Consider the following 23,411-nt stretch of genomic DNA (forward strand, 5'->3'; position numbering starts at 1 on the left):
TTCTACTTTGCCTGTCTGTTTTACACATCAAATTCCCACCTCCCAGTTTCTGATCTCTGCTAATTCTATCTCTGGGCCCTCTGACTCTGGAGGTGGAGAGGGTGGGATTTGAGTCTTACTGGGCTTCAAGTTATGGAGGAAGGGCACATGCAGTCACCATCCCCAGCTCAGGCTCTTGCTCTCTTGATGTCCAAGTCTGGAGTGGGGCAATGAGGAAGACTGCAAGTCTTCTAGGGACTGCCACATCAGTGGCACTGGGCTGCAGCTACAGAAGTATGGAGTGAGGCCAAACTGGCAACCCCTGAAGGCAGATTTGTGCAAGGCTCAAAGCAGGGAGGCAGCAGGATAGGCTGGGATAAGAGTGGGTGGGAGTATCTCCCATCTCGCAGTGTTAAGCCCAGCTGGGACCTGGTACCTTCCACTAGGGTGTGCCACACCAGTAAGGGCGAGCGAGCACCTGGACTCCCGCCCAAAGAGGAAAACCAAGGCTCTGCGGGCTGCCAGGGCTGAGCCCATTTTCATTTGGGGTAGAAGTGGGCACAAAGGGAACCAATTTGAGGGTCTGGGTAAGGACAGCTCTGGTGAGGCCTGATGCTGAACTTTGACCACTGGGCTGGGTTGTGAGGTAGGCTGAGAACCCGGGTCTAAGCAGATAAAAAGAAGAGAAGCTGCGTGTGTTCTGTGTCAACTGGGGAGGCTACAAATGCTCCACCCTGTGTGGCCTGACTTTATAATAACAAAAATAGCTTGCACATAGCACCAACCCTGCTCTAATCACTTTATATGTACTGACACATTTCATACAACTCTATAAAGTAGGTACTATTACTATCATCCCTATTTTAATAGAGAAAACAGGCACAGAGAGGCACAGAACGATCTTCTCACGATCACTCACCTAATAAGTGATGAAGCCAGGATTTGAACCGCAGTGATCAGCATCTAGAGTCTGGGCTCATGACTTTTCAAGATTTTTAAGTGAAGTATTCTGAGTTTTCCAAGTTGGAAATGAATTAAAACGTATTTTAAAATAGCGAGAGAGCCAATTGTGCTAAAACATACTAGCTTGCTACCTCCGTGTTTGAGGCTTTGAGGAGAGGGCACCCTAAGAGGAGTTCTACGATAAGGATAATAAGACCGTGACAGTTGACGTTGAGGGCTTTCCGTGTGCCAGGCTCTTTACAAGAACGGCCTCATTTATGTAAATATCTCCATTTTCAGATGAGCCTCGGAGCTGCCTGTAGTTGCCCAGCTAGTATTTAAGGACTGCAGAGGTTGCGCTCTTGATTGCAGGGCTAGAAGTGTGTTCTACAGGGAAGCGGGGAACTTCGTTCCAGCAGCGCCGAAACCCGCACGGCCCCTAGGCTGTCCCTCCGCGCCCGGGTGACTTCCTTTCAGATCCCCAGCGAAGCTCCCAGCGGAGTCCTCCCACCCCTCGCCCGCTTGCTCCCGCCTGCGGGTTTGGAGTAGCGCTCGCGATTGGCCCCGATCACCGCCGCGGTCCTGCCCCCTCGTTGCGGAGATTCCGATTGGGTGAGGCTCACGAAGCTCTGCCCCCCACGGTGGCCGGAGCAGCCGGAAGCTAGCATGGCGGCCGCCGGGGCTGCGGCTACAGACCTAGGTGCGGTGGGCTTCGGGTGGGGGGCCTGCAGCTAGCTGATGGCAAGGGAGGAATAGCAGGGGTGGGGATTGTGGTGTGCGAGAGGTCCCGCGGACGGGGGGCTCGGGGGTCTCTTCAGACGAGATTCCCTTCAGGCTTGGGCCGGGTCCCTTCGCACGGAGATCCCAATGAACGCGGGCCCCTGGAGGCCGGTGGTTGGGGCTTCTCCGCGTCGGGGATGGGGCCGGTACCCTAGCCCGTTTCCAGCGCCTCAGTCGGTTCCCCATGCCCTCAGAGGTGGCCCGGGGCAGGCGCGCCGCCCTCTTCTTCGCTGCGGTGGCCATCGTGCTGGGGCTACCGCTCTGGTGGAAGACCACGGAGACCTACCGGGCCTCGTTGCCTTACTCCCAGATCAGTGGCCTGAATGCCCTTCAGGTGAGACTGCTGTGCGGGAGGGTCGGGGGACAGCCCCCCCGGCAAGGTGGAGACTCAGTGACGGCCCTGATGCTCCTTCCTGTAGCTCCGCCTCATGGTGCCTGTCACTGTCGTGTTTACGCGGGAGTCAGTGCCCCTGGACGACCAGGAGAAGCTGCCCTTCACCGTTGTGCATGAAAGAGAGATTCCTCTGAAATGTGAGTTACTGGGAATCAGGGCTGCTTTTCGCGTCTGAGCTCAGTTCAGAGCTGAGCTGGGTGGGAGGAGCGGGAGTGTACCATAAACGCAGTTAAAAACTTACTGTTGAAAGACCTCTCTGAATGAACAGTGTGTTTGGTCAGAAAAAAACTACTTTCAAATTCACAGGCACTAAATAGCAATTTTACTCGTAAGACAGGCTACCTAATCGGAAGCAGTTGATGCCCATCAGGGTATAGGGGAAGAGGTGGGATATAGTGGAAAGAACACAGAGTTTGAAATTAAATTGGATTTGCATATAGGCCCTATTTAGTTTGTTTGTTTATTTATTTATTATTTTTTGAGACGGAGCTTCGCTCTGTCGCCCAGGCTGGAGTGCAGTGGCGCCATCTTGGCTCACTGCAACCTCTGCCTCCTGGGTTCAAGCGATTCTTCTGCACCAGCCACCCGAGTAGCTGGGATTACAGGCGCGCGACACTACGCCCAGCTAATTTTTGTATTTTTAGTAGAGACGGGGTTACGCCATGTTGGCCATGCTGCTCTCGAACTCCTGACTTCAGGTGATCCGCATGCCTCAGCCTCCCAAAGTGTTGGGATTACAGGCGTGAGCCACCGCGCCCAGCCCCCCCTATTCAGTTTAACATTAAACACTTTACTGGGGTACTTTTTTTTAGGTACCAAGAATTTAGGAATGAATAAGAAATTGATAATGGTTTCAAGATGTTCATAGGTAGGGGAGAAAGATAAAATAAATTACAGTAGAAGTATACAAGAAACAGAGATTGCACTTAGTAAAGAGTATTAACCATCTGGGAGGAAAGAAAGGCAGAGAAAGTTTTGAGAGATGTAATTCTTAAGTCGGATTTTTAAAGGATGTGTAGGAATTCAGGTTAAATGGGAAAGGGAGGGAGAGAATTTCAGGCAAAGTTAATAGCATGAGACAGTATAAGGATAGCTGATAGTTGTTGCTCGCTGTGTGCCAGAAACTAGGTGAGGCATTTTATATGTGTTGCCTCATTTAATCTTTTCTAATGATATGATCCCCATTTTATAAATGAAGAAACTGAGCCTTAGAGAATTTAACTTGTGCAAGGTCACACAGCTAGTAAGAGATGGAACTGGGATTTAAATCCAGGCCTGACTGATTCCAGTGTTCAAGCTTTTAACCAACAAACTATACTCCCGTGTGAAAGTGTGGCGGGGTGAATCAGCATATTGGGGGACCTATGAGCAGTTTTGCCTTACTGGAATGTGTAGTGAAAGACTGGGAATGACTGGAGATTTGGGCTGAGTCTAGAGCATGAGGCATCTATGTGCCATTTACTTTTTTAGTTCTTCAGCCTTGGTGAAAACTTTTCTTTTCTTTTTTTTTTTTTTTGAGAAAGGGTCTCTCTTTGTTGCCCAGGCTGGAGTATGGTGGCACGATCAGGGCCCACTGCAGCCTTGACCTATTGGGCTCAAGCGATCCTCCCATCTCAGCCCACCTGCCTTAATAGCTGGGACTACAGCTGCACACCATCACACCCAGCTGATTTGTTTTGGTATTTTTAGTAGAGATAGGGTTTCGCCATGTTGCCCAGGCTGGTCTTGAGCTCCTGGGCTCAAGTGATCAGCTTCCCAAAGTGCTGGGATTACAAGTGTGAGCCACCGCACCCGGCTGGTTAAAACGTTTTTTAAAAAAAATGATATTTCATATGGTTCAGCCTCTGTACACACACACACTTCTTGTTTTCTTTCTTTTTTTTTTTTTTTGAGATGGAGTTTCGCTCTTGTTGCCCAGGCTGGAGCGCAATGGCACGATTTTGGCTCACTGCAACCTCTGCCTCCTGGGTTCAAACGATTCTTCTGCCTCAGCCTCTGAAGTAGCTGGGATTACAGGCGCCTGCCACCACGCCCAGCTAATTTTTTGCATTTTTAGTAGATACGGGGTTTCACCATGTTGGCTAGGCTGGTCTCAAACTCCTGACCTCCAGTGATCCACCAGCCTCGGCCTCCCAAAGTGCTGGGATTACAGGTGTGAGCCATCATGCCCAGCCAAACTTCTTGTTTTCTAAACAAAAATTGGACTATCCCTCACAAATTAGTTTGAAATTTGATTGTTTTCAGTTTATCATGGATTTCTTCATATTTGATAACACAGTGTTCAGTAATATGGGTATACTGTAAACGTATAGTATAGGCAACACGTATAAAGGGTGACCAAGAGTATAGAATCTGGGATCAGAGAGCTGGAATTCAAGCCTTATTCTGCCACTTATTTGTGTAAATTTGAGTAAGGTTGTTAACTTCTCTAAACCTTGGTTTCCTCATCTGTTAGATGGAAATAGTAATAGCGTTATTCATTTATTCAACAAGTATTTATTTTGTAGCTATGTCAGATACAGTTCTAGTTACTAGAGATAGAGCAGTGAACAAAACAGACAAGAAGAAGACAATAAAAAAGACAAAGCTGGATGTGGTAGCTCACACCTGTAATCCCAGCACTTTGGGAGGCCGAGGCAGGCATATCACTTGAGATCAGGAGTTTGAGACCAGCCCGGCTAACATGGTGAAACCCCATCTCTACTAAAAATACAAAAATTAGCCGGGCGTGGTGGCAGGCTCCTGTAATCCCAGCTACTTGGGAGGCTGAGGCAGGAGAATCGCTTGAACCTGTGAGGTGGAAGTTGCAGTGAGCCAAGATCCCACCACTGCACTCCAGCCTGGGTGACAAAGACTCCATCTGAAAAAAAAAAAAAAGAAAAAAAGACAAGTAAGTCAAATGTATGTTAGATGGTGATAGAAGAAAAATAGAGCAGGACAGGAGGAGAGGGAATTTTCTTGAGGAATGGGAGGGGATTGCAGTTTTAGATAGGGTGGACAAGGGAGGTCTCATTGAAAAGAGGACATTCGAGTAAATACCTAAAAGGCAAGGGAATAGACTGTGCAGATATCTGGGGGAAGAGCATCTTGGCAGAGGGAAAAGCATGTCTAAGGTCCTGAGTTAAGAGCAAGTGTTGTACCTTTCAGGAGCAGTGAGAATCTCCTTGTGGCTTCACTGGAGTGAATGAGGAAGAGAGAAAGAGGAAATGAAATAAAACCAGAACAGTAGAAGGGGGCTGAATCACTTAGGGCCTGGTAGGTCACTGTGAGAATTTGCATTCTAGGCTTTTATTCTAGATAAGAAGGGAAGCCATTGAAGGTTTTTTGTTTCTTTTTTTAAACATGACTACCATTGTCACACCTAACTAAGTTAGCAGTGATTCCTTAATATCACCTAATTCTCAGTCTGTATTTAGATCTCTCCAGTTATCTCCAAGGTATCCTTTCACAGATGGTTTATTCCATCAGGATCAATAAGTTGCATTTGTCTTTTTGTCACTTTTATTTTATGTCAGCTCCCCCCACCCTACCCCCATACATTTCTTTCACACCATTGATTTGTTGGAGAAACCAGGTCATTTGTTTTATAGAACATCTCACATTTGGGATTTGGCAAGTAGCTTCCTCACAGTTTAATTTAACTCATTCCTCTAGCATTCATATTTCTTATAAACTGGGAGTTAGATCTAGTGGTTTGATTAAAGCCAGGTTCAATTTTTTGGATGAGAATACATTGTAGGTGGTGCAGTGTACTTCCTATTGTGTTGCACTTAATGGCTAGTTGTTCCATTTTGGGTGATGCAAAGATTATGTAGTGAGTTCAGGTATTCTCAGCCTGATCTCTATATTTTAGAGTTTCTCATCAACCTTTTACATATTTTTAGCATCTATTTGATCATGGAATCCATTTCATTAGCAGTCACAAGATAATGCTTTTTTTAATTTTTATTTTTTTTAGAGACAGGGTCTCACTCTGTCACCCAGACTGCTGTGCAGTGGTTCAATCATAGCTTACTGCAGCCTTGAAATCCTAGGCTCAATCAGACCTCCCACCTCAGCCTCCCAAGTAGGTAGGACTACTGGTGTGTGGCCAGGCACAGTGGCTCACGCCTGTAATCCCAGAACTTTGGGAGGCCAAGGCGGTGGATCATTTGAGGTCAGGAGTTTCAGACCAGCCTGGGCAATGTAGTGAAACCCCTTCTCCACTAAACATACACAAATTCGCTGGGTGTGGTGGTGTGTGCCTGTAGTCCCAGCTACTCCGGAGTCCAAGACAGGAGAATTGCTTGAACCTAGGAGACAGAGGTTTCATTGAGCCAAGATTGTGCCACTGCATTCCAGCCTGGGAGACAGAACGAGACTCTGTCTCAAAAAAAAAAAAAAAAAAAAAAAAAAAGTAGGCCGGGCACGGTGGCTCACGCCTGTAATCCCAGCACTTTGGGAGGCTGAGGCGGGTAAATCACTTAAGGTCAGGAGTTCAAGACCAGCCTGCTCAACATGGGAAAACCCTGTCTCTACTAAAAATACAAAAATTAGCTGGGTGTGGTGGCACATGCCTGTAATCCCAGCTACTTGGAAGGCTGAGGTAGGAGAATTGCTTGAAATGGGGAGGCAGATGTTGCAGTGAGCCGGGATCCCACTGTTGTTCTCCAGTCTGGGCAACAGAGTCAGATTCCATCTCAAAAAAAAAACCCAAAAAAACAAAAAAAAAAAGAAAAGAAAAGAAAAAGTAGAGAAGGGGTCCTTTTTTTTTTTGAGATAGGGTCTGACACTCAGGCTGAAGTGCAGTGGCCCAATCATAGCTCACTGTAACCTTGAACTCCTGGGTTCAAGTGGTCCTCTTACCTCAAGCTCTCAAGCTCCCAAGTAGCTGAGACTACAAGAATGTGCCACTGTGCCCAGCTAATTTTTTATTTATTTTATTTAATTTGTTTATTTATTTATTTATTTTGAGACAGAGTCTCACTCTGTCACCCAGGCTGGAGTGCAGTGGCGCAATCTCAGCTCACTGCATCCTCCGCCTCCCGGGTTCAAGTGATTCTCCTGCCTCAGCCTCCTGAGTAGCTAGGACTACAGGTGCACAGACAGCATGCCTGGCTAATTTTTGTAATTTTAGTAGAAACGGGGTTTCACCATGGTGGCCAGGCTGGTCTTGAACTCCTGGCCTCGAGCAGTCCGCCTGTCTTGGCCTCCTAAAGTGCTGGGATTACAAGCGTGAGCCAGTGCACCTGGCCCCAGCTAGTTTTTAAATTTTTTGTAGAGACGGGGTCTCACTGTGTTCCCCGAGCTGGTCTCAAACTCCTAGGCTTAAGCAATCTTCCCACCTCGGACCCTAAAGTGCTGGAATTACAGGCATCAGCCACCACACCTGGCCAAATTAGTGACTTTTACAATTCTGTCATTTCTTCTTTCTGGAAGAAATGTATGACCTGGAATTCTTTTATAAAGAAAAGAGGAACTTTTTCAATAAATTTTAGGTTTAGCTTGTCAAGTTTCAGGAGGCAAAAAAAATCCCTTCAGGATTGCCTTACATGTATATATTAATTTGGGGAGAGTTGACATCTTTATAATAGTCTTTATAATATGACATCTTTATAATATTCATCTAGGAGCCTTGCATGCTTTTCCATTTTGTTAGATATTTTATGTCCTTCAGTAAAGTCTTTGAAGTTTTCTTCTTACAGTTTTATACATTTATTCCTGGGTATTTTTATACTTTATTGTTAATGTGATTGAGGTTTTAAAAGATGTTTCTAATTGGATATTGCTGGTATTTATGCGGGTATTGATTCTTGCATATTCTTGTATCTAGTCATCTTATTGAACTGTTGCTAGTTCTAATAGTTTTTCAGTTGGTTCTCTGATTTTCTTGAGAAATAATTATGCTACTTCAAAGTGGCCATTTTATCTGTTTCTTTCCAATACTTTTAAGTTTTCTTTCTCTTTCTTCACATATTACATTGGTCAAGAACTTTAGAAAGAACAATACTCAATAAAAATGAGAATAGAGGAGATAGCAGGCATCCTTGTTTTATTACTAACTTTATAGAATTATGTTTAATATTTTGTCATTAAGTGTGTGGTTTTTTATTTTTTATTTTTTTGAGACAAGGTCTGGTTCTATTACCCTGGCTGGAGTGCAGTGGTGCCATCTCAGGTCACTGCAACCTCTGCCTCCCAGGCTCAAGTCATCCTCCCACCTCAACCTCCCAAGTAGTTGGGACTACAGGTGTGCACCACCATAACTGCCTTTTTTTTTTTTTTTGAGATGGAGTTTCGCTCTTGTTGCCCAGGCTGGAGTGCAATGGTGTGATCTTGGCTCACTGCAGCCTCCGCCTTCTGGGTTCAAGTGATTCTCTTGCCTGAGCTTCCCGAGTAGCTGGGATTACAGGCGCCTGCCACCACACCCAGCTAATTTTTTGTATTTTTGGTAGAGATGGGGTTTCATCACATTGGCCAGGCTGGTCTCAAACTCCTGACCTCAGGTGATCCACCCGCCTTGGCCTCCCAAAGTGCTGGAATTACAGGTGTGAGCCACCGTGTCTGGCACATACCTGGCTAATTTTTGTATTTTTTGTAGAGTTGGGGTTTCATCATGTTGCCTGGGCTGATCTCCAACTCATGAGATCAAGGGATCTGCCTGCCTTGGCCTCCCAAATTGCTGGGATTACAAGCATGAGCCACCGTGCCCAGCCTGTGTATTTTGTTTTTTATCAGGAACATTCACTGAATTTAATTATTTTGGGGCAGTGATTGGAATGACCATACAGTTTTTCTCCTTTTGCCTATTAATGTAATGACTGTTGAAATAGATTTCCCAGTGGGAAGACGTTTCAAGCTGAAGGACCAGTGTGTGCAGAGGTGAAGGCAAGAGCTGCGGCAGATAGGCGAAATGGGTGTCATGTGTTTGATATCATCTATGCAGAAATCATTAGAGTTGGCTGCAGCTGCTTGGTCTTTTTCTGTAAACAGCCATCTTGCTGTCCTCAGATGCTGGACAGTGTTAGGTCTGGGAAGGTGGGCAGAGGCCTGATGCTTGCCCTTTTCATCGTGCTACTTCTTATCCCTCCCAGACAAAATGAAAATCAAATGCCGTTTCCAGAAGGCCTATCGGAGGGCTTTGGACCATGAGGAGGAGGCCCTGTCATCGGGCAGTGTGCAAGGTATGGGAAGGGATGAGCACACCATTTTAATGTGAAGCCCTCTTTTTCCTTCTGATCTCTAAGTGCATAGTTCCCATGCTTTGGCTTACCTCCAAAACCTCTCTTGGAATGCTGGGAATGAGGAACTGTGGGATTCAGCCCAGTCCACTGAGGGCCAGAGAGGTTGATTGGCTTACCCAAGCCTGACCACTGTGTCAGCTGAATGTGAGTGAAGGGGTGGGTTAGGCATTCTGTGGGGCTGGGGGGAGATGGAATGGTGTTTTGCTCTTGGTGTACCACCTGTTCTTGCCCCCAGAGGCAGAAGCCATGTTAGATGAGCCTCAGGAACAAGCGGAGGGCTCCCTGACTGTGTACGTGATATCTGAACACTCCTCACTTCTTCCCCAGGTAAGGTAACAGAGAGGCTGCGACTTTGCCTTATCCCTTCAGCTCGTGGACTCCTGGGTCACCTCCTTCTTGCATCATTGCTACCCATTTCTTCCATTTGCTACAGAAAACTCTCCAAAAAAAAAATTTTTTTTTTTTTTTTTGAGACGGAGTCTTGCTCTGTTGCCTAGGCTGGAGTACAGTGGCGGGATCTCGGCTCACTGCAGCCTCCGCCTCCCGGGTTCAAGTGATTCTCCTGCCTCAACCTCCTGAATACCTGGGATTACAGGCATGTGCCATGTAATGTATTTTTAGTAGAAATGGGGTTTCACCACGTTGGTCAGGCTGGTCTCGAACTCCTGACCTTGTGATCTACCTGCCTTGGCCCCCCAGAGTGCTGAGATTACAGGCGTGAGCCACCGCACCCGGCCTCCACATATTTTTAATAAAGAATGCTGGCTGGGTCTGGTGGCTCACACTGTAATCCCAGCACTTTGGGAGGCCGAGGCGGGCAGTTTGCTTGAACTCAGGGGTTCAAGACCAGCCTGGGCAACATGGCAAAACCCCATCTCTACAAAAAATAAAAAAAATTAGCTGGATGTGGTAGTCCCCGTTACTTTTGGAGGCTGAGGCAGGGGGAGCGCTTGAGCCTGGGAGGTGGAGTTGCAGTGAGCTAATATCATGCCATTGCACTCCCCATCTCTACTAACAATACAAGAATCGGCCGGGTGCGGTGGCACATGCCTGTAATCCCAGCACTTTGGGAGGCCGAGGCAGGCGGATCACTTGAGGTCAGGAGTTTGAGACCAGCCTGGTCAACATGGTGAACCCCATTTCTACTAAAAATACAAAAATTAGCCGGGCGTGGTCGTGGGTGCCTGTAGTCCCAGCTACTCGAGAGGCTGAGGCAGGAGACTCACTTGAACCCAGGAGGTGGAGGTTGCAATGAGCCAAGATAGTGCCACTGCACTCCAGCCTGGGCGACAGAGTGAGACTCTGTCTCAAAAAGAAAATTTATAATCAAATATTTAATTTTTATAAAAGCACTAAAGAAAATGTTAATGAACGTCCCCATCCCCACCCCCAGCTCACAAACTGCAGTGCAGTAACATGGTGTGTACTTCCATGGTTATACTCCATTCCCTTTTGGCCCAAGGCAACCAGATTTTGTGTTTGTAATTTTCTTGCTTTTCCTTAGAGTTTGATCACATATGCTGTATCCCTGTAAACAATGTATTTAATTTTACATTTTTGAATTTATATAAATGGTGGCTTATAGCACATGTTCCTCTGCCACTTTTATTTTATTCCCTTCATGTGGCAGAGCCTGGTGAGAGAATCATCCATAATTATATAGTTGAATCTATGTATCATTGTATAAACATAAACATAATTTACCCATTCTATTGCTAATGGACATTTGGATTATTTCTAGGTTTTACTGTTAGAAATAATGCTATTATGAATACTTGTTTCTTTGCCATGTGCTATTTTTATTTTTTTTTTTCTTTTTTTTTTTTTTTTTATTGATCATTCTTGGGTGTTTCTCGCAGAGGGGGATTTGGTAGGGTTACAGGACAATAGTGGAGGGAAGGTCAGCAGATAAGCAAGTGAACAAAGTTCTCTGGTTTCCCTAGGCAGAGGACCCTGCGGCCTTCCGCAGTGTTTGTGTCCCTGGGTACTTGAGATTAGGGAGTGGTGATGGCTCTTAACGAGCATGCTGCCTTCAAGCATCTGTTTAACAAAGCACATCTTGCACCGCCCTTAATCCATTCAACCCTGAGTGGATACAGCACATGTTTCAGAGAGCACAGGGTTGGGGGTAGGGTCACAGATCAACAGGATCCCAAGGCAGAAGAATTTTTTCTTAGTACAGAACAAAATGAAAAGTCTCCCATGTCTACCTCTTTCTACACAGACACGGCAACCATCCGATTTCTCAATCTTTTCCCCACCTTTCCCCCCTTTCCATTCCACAAAACCGCCATTGTCATCATGACCCGTTCTCAATGAGCTGTTGGGTACACCTCCAAGCCGGGGTGGTGGCCGGGCAGAGGGGCTCCTCACTTCCCAGTAGGGGCGGCCGGGCAGAGGTGCCCCTCACCTCCCGGACGGGGTGGCTGGCCGGGCAGGGGGCTGACCCCCCCCCACCTCCCTCCTGGTCGGGGCGGCTGGCCGGGCAGAGGGGCTCCTCACTTCCCAGTAGGGGCGGCCGGGCAGAGGCGCCCCTCACCTCCCGGATGGGGCGGCTGGTCAGGCGGGGGGCCGAACCCCCACCTCCCTCCCGGACAGGGCGGCAGGCTGGGCAGTGGGCTGACCCCCCCACCTCCCTCCCGGACGGGGCGGCTGGCCAGGCGGGGGGCTGATCCCCCACCTCCCTCCCGGACAGGGTGGCAGGCTGGGCGGTGGGCTGACCCCCCCACCTCCCTCCCGGACGGGGCGGCTGGCCGGGCTGAGGGGCTCCTCACTTCCCAGTAGGGGCGGCCGGGCAGAGGTGCCCCTCACCTCCCAGACGGGGCGGCTGGCCAGGCGGGGGGTTGACCCCCCCACCTCCCTTCCGGACGGGGTGGCTGGCCAGGCGGGGGGCTGACCCCCCCACCTCCCTCCCGGACAGAGCGGCTGGCCGGGCAGAGGGGCTCCTCACTTCCCAGTAGGGGCGGCCGGGCAGAGGCGACCCTCACCTCTCGGACCGGGTGGCCGGCCAGGCGGGGGGCCGAACCCCCACCTCCCTCCCGGACAGGGTGGCAGGCTGGGCGGTGGGCTAACCCCCCCACCTCCCTTCCGGACGGGGCGGCTCGCCGGGCGGGGGGCTGGCCCCCCCACCTCCCCCGCGGACGGGGCGGCTGGCCGGGCGGGGGACTGACCCCCCCCCACCTCCCTCCTGGACGGGTTGGCTGGCCGAGCGGGGGGCTGACCCCCCCACCTCCCTCCCGGACAGGGTGGCAGGCTGGGCGGTGGGCTGACCCCCCCACCTCCCTTCCGGACGGGGCGGCTCGCCGGGCGGGGGGCTGGCCCCCCCACCTCCCCCGCGGACGGGGCGGCTGGCCGGGCGGGGGACTGACCCCCCCCCACCTCCCTCCTGGACGGGTTGGCTGGCCGAGCGGGGGGCTGACCCCCCCACCTCCCTCCCGGACAGGGTGGCAGGCTGGGCGGTGGGCTGACCCCCCCACCTCCCTCCCGGACGGGGCGGCTGGCCGGGCTGAGGGGCTCCTCACTTCCCAGTAGGGGCGGCCGGGCAGAGGCGCCCCTCACCTCCCGGACGGGGCGGCTTGCTTGGCGGGGGGCTGACCCCCCCACCTCCCTCCCGGACGGGGCGGCTGGCCGGGCGGGGGGGGCTCCTCACTTCCCAGTAGGGGCGGCCGGGCAGAGGTGCCCCTCACCTCCCAGACGGGGCGGCTGGCCAGGCGGGGGGTTGACCCCCCCACCTCCCTTCCGGACGGGGTGGCTGGCCGGGCGGGGGGCTGACCCCCCCACCTCCCTCCCGGACAGAGCGGCTGGCCGGGCAGAGGGGCTCCTCACTTCCCAGTAGGGGCGGCCGGGCAGAGGCGCCCCTCACCTCTCGGACCGGGTGGCCGGCCAGGCGGGGGGCCGAACCCCCACCTCCCTCCTGGACAGGGCGGCAGGCTGGGCGGTGGGCTAACCCCCCCACCTCCCTTCCGGACGGGGCGGCTCGCCGGGCGGGGGGCTGGCCCCCCCACCTCCCTCCCGGACGGGGCGGCTGGCCGGGCGGGGGACTGACCCCCCCCACCTCCCTCCTGGACGGGTTGGCTGGCCGGGCGGGGGGCTGACCCCCCCACCTCCCTCCCGGACGGAGCGGCTGGCCGGGCAGAGGGGCTCCTCACTTCCCATTAGGGGTGGCCGGGCAGAGGCGCCCCTCACCTCCCGGACAGGGTGGCTGGCCGGGCGGGGGGCTGATCCCTCCACCTCCCTCCCGGACGGGGTGGCTGGCCGGGTGGGGGGCTGACCCCCCCACCTCCCTCCCGGACGAGGTGGCTGCCGGGCGGAGACGCTCCTCACTTCCCAGACGGGGTGGCTGCTGGGCGGAGGGGCTCCTCACTTCTCAGACGGGGCGGTTGCCAGGCAGAGGGTCTCCTCACTTCTCAGACGGGGCGGCCGGGCAGAGACGCTCCTCACATCCCGGACTGGGCAGCAGGGCAGAGGTGCTCCCCACATCTCAGACCATGGGCGGCCGGGCAGAGAGGCTCCTCACTTCCCAGATGTGATGGCGGCTGGGAAGAGGCGCTCCTTGTTTCCTAGATGGGATGGCGGCCGGGCAGAGACGCTCCTCACTTTCCAGACTGGGCAGCCAGGCAGAGGGGCTCCTCACATCCCGGACGATGGGCGGCCAGGTGGAGACGCTCCTCACTTCCCAGACGGGGCGGCAGCCGGGCAGAGGCTGCAATCTCGGCACTTTGGGAGGCCAAGGCAGGCGGCTGGGAGGTGGTTGTAGCGGGCCAAGATCACGCCACTGCACTCCAGCCTGGGCACCATTGAGCACTGAGTTAACCAGACTCTGTCTGCAATCCCGGCACCTCGGGAGGCCGAGGCTGGCTGATCACTCGCGGTTAGGAGCTGGAGACCAGCCCAGCCAACACAGCGAAACCCCGTCTCCACCAAAAAAATACGAAAACCAGTCAGGCGGGGCGGTGCGCGCCTGCAATCGCAGGCACTCGGCAGGCTGAGGCAGGAGAATCAGGCAGGGAGGTTGCAGTGAGCTGAGATGGCAGCAGTACCGTCCAGCTTCGGCTCGGCATCAGAGGGAGACCGTGGAAAGAGGGGAGAGGGAGAGGGAGAGGGAGAGGGAGAGGGAGAGGGAGAGGGAGAGGGAGAGGGAGAGGGAGAGGGAGAGGGAGAGGGAGAGGGAGAGGGAGAGGGAGAGGGAGAGGGAGAGGGAGAGGGAGAGGGAGAGGGAGAGGGAGAGGGAGAGGGAGAGGGAGAGGGAGAGGGAGAGGGAGAGGGAGAGGGAGAGGGAGAGGGAGAGGGAGAGGGCCATGTGCTATTTTTATATCAGACTCTCCAGTTGTCTGTTTATTCCGCTTTTCTTGCTCAGCATGCCATCTCTGAGTTTCCATTTCACCATTTTACCAGCCCCTGAAGAGTTAGATGCTGCCTGGACCCATGTCTACTGGGAAAAAGAAGAGAACGGAGACAAATGAAAATACTCAATATATACTCATAGCTCAGAAATGCTGAGTTAATAGCTCATGAATCTCAAGAGAGGTGCAAATCTGTTGGTCACTGGCAAAGGGGCAGATTCGGAACAGTAGGAGCCAGGGTGCTTTTTGGCTTTCTTTTCTGAGCCGTGGGCATTCTGTCTCTTGCTCACCCCCACAGGACATGATGAGCTACATTGGGCCCAAGAGGACAGCAGTGGTGCGGGGGATAATGCACCGGGAGGCCTTTAACATCATTGGCCGCCGCATAGTCCAGGTGGCCCAGGCCATGTCTTTGACTGAGGATGTGCTTGCTGCTGCTCTGGCTGACCACCTTCCAGAGGACAAGTGGAGCGCTGAGAAGAGGCGGCCTCTCAAGTCCAGCTTGGGTAGGGCACCAGGCTCTGCCACATGAAGGGAGAGGAAATGAATTACATGGGGCAGGAGGGAAATCTGCATGCCAACTTCTTTCTCCTTTCTTCTCTAGTCTCAATTTTTTTCTTATTTATTTTATGTTATTATTATTATTATTTTATTTAGTTATTTATTTTGAGACAGAGTCTTGCTCTGTTGCCTGGGCTGAGTGCAGTGGCGCTATCTCGGCTCACTGCAAGCTCTGCCTCCCGGGTTCACGCCATTCTCCTGCCTCAGCCTCCCAAGTAGCTGGGACTACAGGCACACGCCACCACTCCTGGCTAATTTTTTTGTATTTTTAGTAGAGACGGGGTTTCACCGTGTTAGCCAGGATGGTCTCGATCTCCTGACCTCGTGATCTGCCCGCCTCGGCTTCCCAAAGTGCTGGGATTACAAGTGTGAGCCACCACACCTGGCCTATTTTTTTTATTTTATTTTTTGAGACAGAGTCTTGCTCTGTTGCCCAGACTGGAGTGCAGTGGCGTGATCTTGGCTCACCACAACCTCTGCTTCCCACGTTCAAGCGATTCTCACTCCTCAGTTTCCTGAGTAGGATTACAGGTGCATGCCACCATGTCTGGCTAATTCTTGTATTTTTATTTTATTTTTTTTGAGACGGAGCCTCCTGTCGTCCAGGCTGGAGTGCAGTGACGTGATCTTGTCTCACTGCAACCTCCGCATCCCAGGTTCAAGCGATTCCCCTGCCCCAGCCTCCTGAATAGTTGGGATTACAGGCGCCCACCACCATGCCTAGCTAATTTTTGTATTTTTAGTAGAGACGGGGTTTCACCATGTTGACCAGGCTGGTCTTGAAATCCCAACCTCAAATGATCTGCCTGCCTCGGCCTCCCAAAGTGCTGGGATTACAGCGTGAGCCACCACACCCGGCTGATACTTGTATTTTCAGTAGAGATGGGGTTTCTCCATGATGGCCAGGCTGGTCTTGAACTCCTGGCCTCAAGTGATCCGTCTGCCTCAGTCTCCCAAAGTGCTGGGATTACAGACATGAGCCACAGCGCCCGGCAGCTTTTTCTTACTCAGTGTTCCTCATCCCAGTTTTGTCCTCCTTTTGGTTCCATGATGGAAAGCAGCCCCATTCCAGAGGAGAAACAAGTTCAGCTCAGCTGGGAGTACAGGCTGCCCCTCTTCTTTGATCCACAAGAGCCTCTGACTTCCCTGACTCCTGTTTCTGTAGGCTATGAGATCACCTTCAGTTTACTCAACCCAGACCCCAAGTCCCATGACGTCCACTGGGACATTGAGGGGGCTGTCCGGCGCTATGTGCAACCTTTCCTGAATGCCCTCAGTGCCGCTGGCAACTTCTCTGTGGACTCTCAGGTGAGACCAGGAGCAAGTTGAGGAGTCCTTTTCAATGTCTATACATATTTACAAGTGCAGTCTGTTCCTCCATCTCTTAGAGCTTGCTGATTTGCTAGGAATTTCCTGTGTGTATATGTATGTGAGTGTCATAAGGGTGGGTACTGGGGGTGCGTGTGTGCCCTTGTCTGTGTCCATCCATCCACTGAGGGCAGATTCTGGTGTCTTTACTTCCTTGGCATCTTATTGAGAGAGTTTGTCAGTGCTTGTTAACAAACCACCTTCCTATAGCTCCCTCTAGACCTGTACTCACCAATTGTGCTTAGATGTTAATGCCATGACCCATCTTTTTTTTTTTTTTTTGAGACAGAGTCTTGTTCTATTACCAGGCTGGAGTGCAGTGGTGTGATCCCAGCTCACTGCAACCTCCGCCTCCCAGGTTCAAGCAACTCTCCTGACTCAGCCTCCTGAGTAGCTGGGATTACAGGTGTGCGCCCCCATGCCCAGCTGATTTTTGTATTTTAGTAGAGACGCGGTTTCACCACATTGGCCAGGATGGTCTCAATCTTTTGACCTCGTGATCCACCTGCCTTGGCCTCCCAAAGTGCTGGGATTACAGGTGTGAGTGATGGAGCCCAGCAGAGCCATTCTTAAGGAATTTAGTTTTTAGAAAAATGCTTCCTGAAATTTGTTATTGTAGTAACAATAAAGATGTGAAGGGCCGGGTGCGGCGGCTCATGCCTGTAATCCCAGCACTTTGGGAGGCTGAGGCAGGCGGATCACGAGGTTAGGAGATCAAGACCATCCTGGCCAACATGGTGAAACCCCGTCTCTACAAAGATAAAAATTAGCTGGGCATGGTGGCACGTACCTTTAGTCCCAGCTACTCGGGAGGCTGAGGCAGGAGAATTGCTTGAACCCGGGAGGTGGAGTTTGCAGTGAGCCAAGATTGTGCCACTGCACTCCAGCCTGGCAACAGAGTGAGACTCCATCTCAAAAAAAAAAGATGTGAAGAATGTAGCTTTCTGTATCACACTGTCTCCTTGTAGGGAAAACACATGGGAGAAATTTTTATCAGGTCTTCCTAGTGGGAGTAATTGCTTCTGAATAACTGGCTTGATTTGATCTTGTAGACACTGAATTATGCTGTTCTTTGTTTCTCTCTTTGTGTAGACTGTTAGGAAACCTGGTAAAATACGTGATTTTTAAAGCACGTATTTAGTTTATTCACTTTACCCTTGGCTTTGCTATTTTCTTCTGCAATTATTTTGTCTCAGCCCTGATTTTGTCTCTTATATGTTGCCTTGTCCTGATTGTGTCTTTTTTAAGGCACCTCAAATCTTTTTTGGGAGAAAGTAGAATATAAATCTAAACAAAGTAACCACTCCCTGTTTGCTCTACAGATTCTTTACTATGCAATGTTGGGGGTGAATCCCCGCTTTGACTCAGCTTCCTCCAGCTACTATTTGGACATGCACAGCCTCCCCCATGTCATCAACCCAGTGGAGTCCCGGCTGGGTGAGCACCTAAGGATGAGGGTCTTTCTTTTCTGCCAGGCTAGGGAGGGACCCTGACGGCTCAGCTGGGTGGGGGACGGGAGTTGGAGGTGGATTATATACAGTGATGGTTCCCAGGTTGGGTTGGTCCGAGGAGACTGTGGAGATTGAGGCTCCTTTTTTTCTTTTTTTGAGACAAGGCGTTGCTCTGTTGCCCAGTCTAAAGTGCAGTGGCACAGTCATAGCTCACTGCAGCCTCCAACTCCTGGACTCAAGTGGTCCTCCCACCTCAGCCTCTCGAGTAGCTAGAACTATAGGTATGTGCCACTACACTTGGCTAATTTTCAAAATTTTTTTTAGAGACAGGATCTCACTATGTCGCCCATGCTGGTCTTGAACTCCCCTCAAGTGATCTTCCCACCCCAGCCCCCTAAAATGCTGGGATTATAGGTGTGAGCCACCATGCCTGAGCCCTAGGTTCCTTTTTCATGATGCTCTGTTGATATCTCCATCTTCACACCTATCATATCCAAAAGCATTTATTAAACGTGATTCCTAGCACTTTTTACAAATGAATGACTAGGCTGGGTCTATCTCCCTAAAAGCCATCTAGGAGAGAGGCTGTCACACACATAGGAAAGACAACAGCAAAAGTATTTGAGGGCAGAATTTGAATTGACAGTTCTGCTGATTGAGGTTGAATAACCTTGAAGCTAGTATTATAGTTTTTCATTTTTCGGGTGGAAACTAGGAAGAGGAGGTGTGACTAAGAACTGTAACACAGGCAAACCAAAGTGAGTATATCTAATTGTGGAATCTCAGATACCAGAGGCAGGCTAGTGTGGCCCAAGGATTGTGAGGGGGTGGCATGTGAGGCCTTAGAAAATTCCTCCGTTCATTTATTCATTCAGCAAACATTGACTGAGGGACTACCTTATGACAGTGCTGAGTAGAGAAAAGAAGGGCATTTCAGGCAAAGGGAACTGTGAGCTTAGATGCAGACAAGTGAGAGAGCTTAGGCATTCAGGAAGCTCAGAGTAGTTTAGTGTGGCTGAAATGTGAGTGAGTGACCAAAGATGAAGCTGGTTAGGCAGGCAGGAGCCAGATCGTAAAGGACCATGTTAAGGAGTTTGAACTTTAACCTGATATGGGTGGCTAGTGATTGAGGGATATTAAGCAGGGAACTGACATAAGGTCAGATTTCTGGTTTGCATAAAACTATCTGTAGTAATATGGGTACATTGTGGGACTGGCCAAGAAAGCTGTCGTAGACAGTCAAGGGGCCTTTGAGGAGGGAGAATTCGGGGGTGTTTTGGAGCTAAGGACTATGTTTCCATCGGTGTGGCACATCTCGGGAGAACATTCTGAAGCCCTTTACTAGAGACACCCTGGACAGGAGGATATCCTAATGATTGTTAGTTGGGGAATCAGTCCCAGAGTGAGTGACCAGCAAGTTAGAGGCCGACCTGGGACTAAGGTCCAGGTCCAGCATGTTTTGATATTCTGCTTTCCCTTGTCTTTACACCACAGGATCCAGTGCTGCCTCCTTGTACCCTGTGCTCAACTTTCTACTCTACGTGCCTGAGCTTGCACACTCACCGCTGTACATTCAGGACAAGGATGGTGCTCCAGTGGCCACCAATGCCTTCCATAGTCCCCGCTGGGGTGGCATTATGGTAATAGTCACACTACGCAGACCCCAGAGCCCATGCTTCTGGGACAGGCAGGTGTCCCTGAAACTGTGTTCCTTCTGTTTTCCTTCTGGTGTCCTCCATGGCCCAGCCTGTGGGAGGGGCAGGCACCAGGAAGGTGAGGGTGCTATGTGCTCATGCCCCTCTTCTGCCGGCCCCACTTTTGTTTCCGCCAGTGTTTTCTATACTGTGACCCTTTGCCCTTACCTAGGATCATTCTGTGTCCATCTTAGATCTTCGCCTTATTTGTGGGAGTCTTGCAAGGTTGGGAGCCTTGTCTCCCTTGTTAGACTGGAAGTTTCTCATGGGGGAGAATTCTAAAATGGGATAAAAAAAAAATATGTTCTACAGGACTTTCAAGGGGGTAATTGGGATAATGTATTTAATGCTCTCCGTAGTAGGTACTCAAAAAATATTAGCTATACCATGAGGTTTATAGCTTCTAAAGAGCACAGAATATGTTTTCCTTTTCTCTCCAGAGTGCCTAGGGCAGAGCTGTGCAAGGGCCTGATATGACGTTGTGGCAATCTCATTCCCCCTTTCAGGTATATAATGTTGACTCCAAAACCTATAATGCCTCAGTGCTGCCAGTGAGAGTCGAGGTGGACATGGTGCGAGTGATGGAGGTGTTCCTGGCACAGTTGCGGTGAGGTCCTGGATGATCCACTTGGGGACATAGTCTCCTTGGCTGTAGAGGGGAGTTGCAAAGTGGAATCAAGTCTTACCTGGCAGGGATATCTTGGCCGTGCCTAGAGCCCCAGGGAAACCAAGAAAAGTTTCTAAGGATCCCATCATCCTTCTAAGAAGGACTAGTAGGTGACAAAATCATTTTTTTTTTTTTTTTGAGACGGAGTCTTGCTCTGTTGCCCAGGCCGGAGTGCAGTGGTGCCATTTCGGCTCACTGCAACCTCCACCTCCCGGGTTCAAGCAATTCTCTGCCTCAGCCTCCTGAGTAGCTGGGACTACAGGCGCCCGCCACCACACCTGGCTAATTTTTTGTAATTTTAGTAGAAACGGGGTTTCACCATCTTGGCCAGGCTGGTCTTGAACTCCTGACCTCGTGATCCACCTGCTTAGGCCTCCCAAAGTGCTGGGATTACAGGCGTGAGCCACTGCGCCCAGCCAGCAAAACCAGTTTTAAGAAAAATAGACTCATGAATGTCAGGTCCATGGAGTGTGATTAGGGCTGCTTAAGAAATAGCTGTTAATTCTTATGCTGCCTGATGGATTGAGAGTGGCTGCCTGAGGCTCTGTGTTGAGGATTCTAAGGCTGTATCTGGGCTCATTAGGAAAGAGTATTCTTCTGATTGACTAGCAGTGTCTCTCACGGATGCAGGCTTAGAGAAGCACAGCACACGTGCCTTGGCAAAGGCAGTCCTGGATCATCCCTTAATGCTAAGTCCCATTGGCCCCATTTGTTCAAAGAGAGGGTAGAGAAGGTGAAAGGATTAAACTGAGTTGGTGTTATCAGAAGTATTTTAGCCATGGAACCTTTTTTTAAAAAACAAGATCTTGGAAATCTAATGTAGAAACAGGTAAAAGCAGAAACACCTGTTGAAGCAGCGTTTGGGGCCAACTTGTTTGGTGTTGCCCCTTATGCCCCCAAGACCCTGAGGTACTTCCCTTTAACCTCTATGGTTCTGGGTAAGATTGAAAATCACTGGCTTAGGACAGATATTTGAGAAATCTTAGCCATCATCTCCCGCCTTGTGGTCTCAGCCACCTTGATCTTACTCCGATGTTCCTACAGGTTGCTCTTTGGGATTGCTCAGCCCCAGGTGCCTCCAAAATGCCTGCTTTCAGGGCCTAAGAGTGAAGGGCTAATGACCTGGGAGCTAGACCGGCTGCTCTGGGCTCGGTCAGTGGAGAACCTGGCCACAGCCACCACCACCCTCACCTCCCTGGCGCAGCTTCTGGGCAAGATCAGCAACATTGTCATTAAGGATGACGTGGCATCTGAGGTAAGCAGGCAGGGGATGGATTCTGCAGCTTGGGACTGGAGTAGCCAGAGAGGGCCAGAGTGTGGTGAGACCAGAGAGCCTGTGAGGTCCACGGTATGTGTGGGCTTGCCATCTTTAGTGTCCCAGCCTTCCTCTAGACGGCAGTACCAGCCCCCAAGCAGGAGTGCAGATGAGAGTGCGAGGTTTCAAGCTGACCCTAGGAAAATAAACCATATCCCTGTAGAAAGACTTCCATAGATCCTGGATGAAATCCAGGCATCTTCCTTGGTAGATGGAAGGCACAGTAAGGCCCAGCACCTTTTCCACCAATGCCTAGGACTTACTGGTATACCCTCTTGTCCCTTCTCCTTCCTAGGTATACAAGGCTGTAGCTGCCGTCCAGAAGTCGGCAGAAGAGTTGGCCTCTGGGCACTTGGCATCTGCCTTTGTCGCCAGCCAGGAAGCTGTGACATCCTCTGAGCTTGCCTTCTTTGACCCGTCACTCCTCCACCTCCTTTATTTCCCTGATGACCAGAAGTTTGCCATCTACATCCCACTCTTCCTGCCTATGGCTGTGCCCATCCTCCTGTCCCTGGTCAAGATCTTCCTGGAGACCCGCAAGTCCTGGAGAAAGCCTGAGAAGACAGACTGAGCAGGGCAGCACCTCCATAGGAAGCCTTCCTTTCTGGCCAAGGTGGGCGGTGTTAGATTGAGAGGCACGTACATGGGGCCTGCTGGAATGACTTAAATATTTGTCTCCAGTCTCCACTGTTGGCTCTCCAGCAACCAAAGTACAACACTCCAAGATGGGTTCATCTTTTCTTCCTTTCCCATTCACCTGGCTCAATCCTCCTCCACCACCAGGGGCCTCAAAAGGCACATCATCCGGGTCTCCTTATCTTGTTTGATAAGGCTGCTGCCTGTCTCCCTCTGTGGCAAGGACTGTTTGTTCTTTTGCTCCATTTCTCAACATAGCACACTTGTGCACTGAGAGGAGGGAGCATTATGGGAAAGTCCCTCCCTTCCACACTTCTCTCTAGTCCCTGTGGGACAGCCCTGGCCCCTGCTGTCATGAAGGGGCCAGGCATTGGTCACCTGTGGGACCTTCTCCCTCACTCCCCTCCCTCCTAGTTGGCTTTGTCTGTCAGATACAGTCTGGCGGGAGTCCAGGAGGCAGCAGCTCAGGACATGGTGCTGTGTGTGTGTGTGTGTGTGTGTGTGTGTGTGTGTGTGTGTGTGTGTCAGAGGTTCCAGAAAGTTCCAGATTTGGAATCAAACAGTCCTGAATTCAAATCCTTGTTTTTGCACTTATTCTCTGGAGAGCTTTGGATAAGGTGTTGAATCTCTCTGAGCCTCAGTTTTTCATTTATTCAAATGGCACTGATGATGTCTACCTTACAAGATGGTTGTGAGGATTAAATGTGATCAGCATGTAAAGTGTCTGGCGCATAGTAGGATCTTAATAAACACTGGCTGAATATGAATTGGAATGATACAAAGTCTGAGCTCTACTCTTTCTGCATTCACGCGTAAGTAACAGTTTCCTGGTGTTTGTCCTCCTGTGCCCACAGGTCCACTTTGCTTCCACGTGGCCATGTGCCCTTCCTAGCTGGATTGCCCAAGGCTGTTAGCATCTGCTTTTTACCTGAGATACTAATTCATCAGGTCAAAAAAAAAAAAAAAAAAAAAATCTTGAGCACCAGCTGCAGGGAGCCTTCTGCTAGGTACAGGGGTCCTACAGAGAACAAAGTAGGCAGGACCAGTGCTTTCACAGAG

At 50.7% G+C, this 23,411-nt stretch overlaps 1 protein-coding gene across 2 annotated transcripts; it reads left to right on the top strand.

Moving 5' to 3' along the window:
• The first annotated feature begins 1,512 nt into the window (after positions 1 to 1,512).
• PIGS (phosphatidylinositol glycan anchor biosynthesis class S) lies at positions 1,513 to 23,134 on the top strand. 2 transcript variants are annotated; one of them, XM_004041997.5, is made up of 12 exons: positions 1,513 to 1,621; positions 1,896 to 2,035; positions 2,121 to 2,232; positions 9,169 to 9,258; positions 9,554 to 9,645; positions 14,959 to 15,166; positions 16,387 to 16,529; positions 17,912 to 18,026; positions 19,535 to 19,680; positions 20,241 to 20,341; positions 21,446 to 21,656; positions 22,012 to 23,134. In XM_004041997.5, exons 1-12 carry the CDS (start codon positions 1,588 to 1,590, stop codon positions 22,285 to 22,287), a joined length of 1,668 nt encoding a protein of 555 aa, XP_004042045.3. In that variant the 5' UTR covers positions 1,513 to 1,587; the 3' UTR covers positions 22,288 to 23,134. The 2 variants fall into 2 exon arrangements, with proteins under 2 accessions (XP_004042045.3, XP_055244654.2); XM_055388679.2 differs by lacking the exons at positions 1,513 to 1,621; positions 1,896 to 2,035; positions 2,121 to 2,232 and adding an exon at positions 5,080 to 5,350.
• The last annotated feature ends 277 nt before the right edge of the window (positions 23,135 to 23,411 follow it).

Source organism: Gorilla gorilla, chromosome 4 (genome assembly GCF_029281585.2).
Source record: "Gorilla gorilla gorilla isolate KB3781 chromosome 4, NHGRI_mGorGor1-v2.1_pri, whole genome shotgun sequence".
Taxonomy (NCBI): domain Eukaryota; kingdom Metazoa; phylum Chordata; class Mammalia; order Primates; family Hominidae; genus Gorilla; species Gorilla gorilla.

Bases quoted from the DNA above. Each gene is read 5' to 3' on its own strand.
- PIGS (XM_004041997.5), top strand. From the start codon at position 1,588: ATGGCGGCCGCCGGGGCTGCGGCTACAGACCTAG. The intron at 1,622-1,895 runs GTGCGGTGGGCT...CCATGCCCTCAG, and splicing joins GGCTGCGGCTACAGACCTAG to AGGTGGCCCGGGGCAGGCGC. The intron at 2,036-2,120 runs GTGAGACTGCTG...TCCTTCCTGTAG, and splicing joins GTGGCCTGAATGCCCTTCAG to CTCCGCCTCATGGTGCCTGT.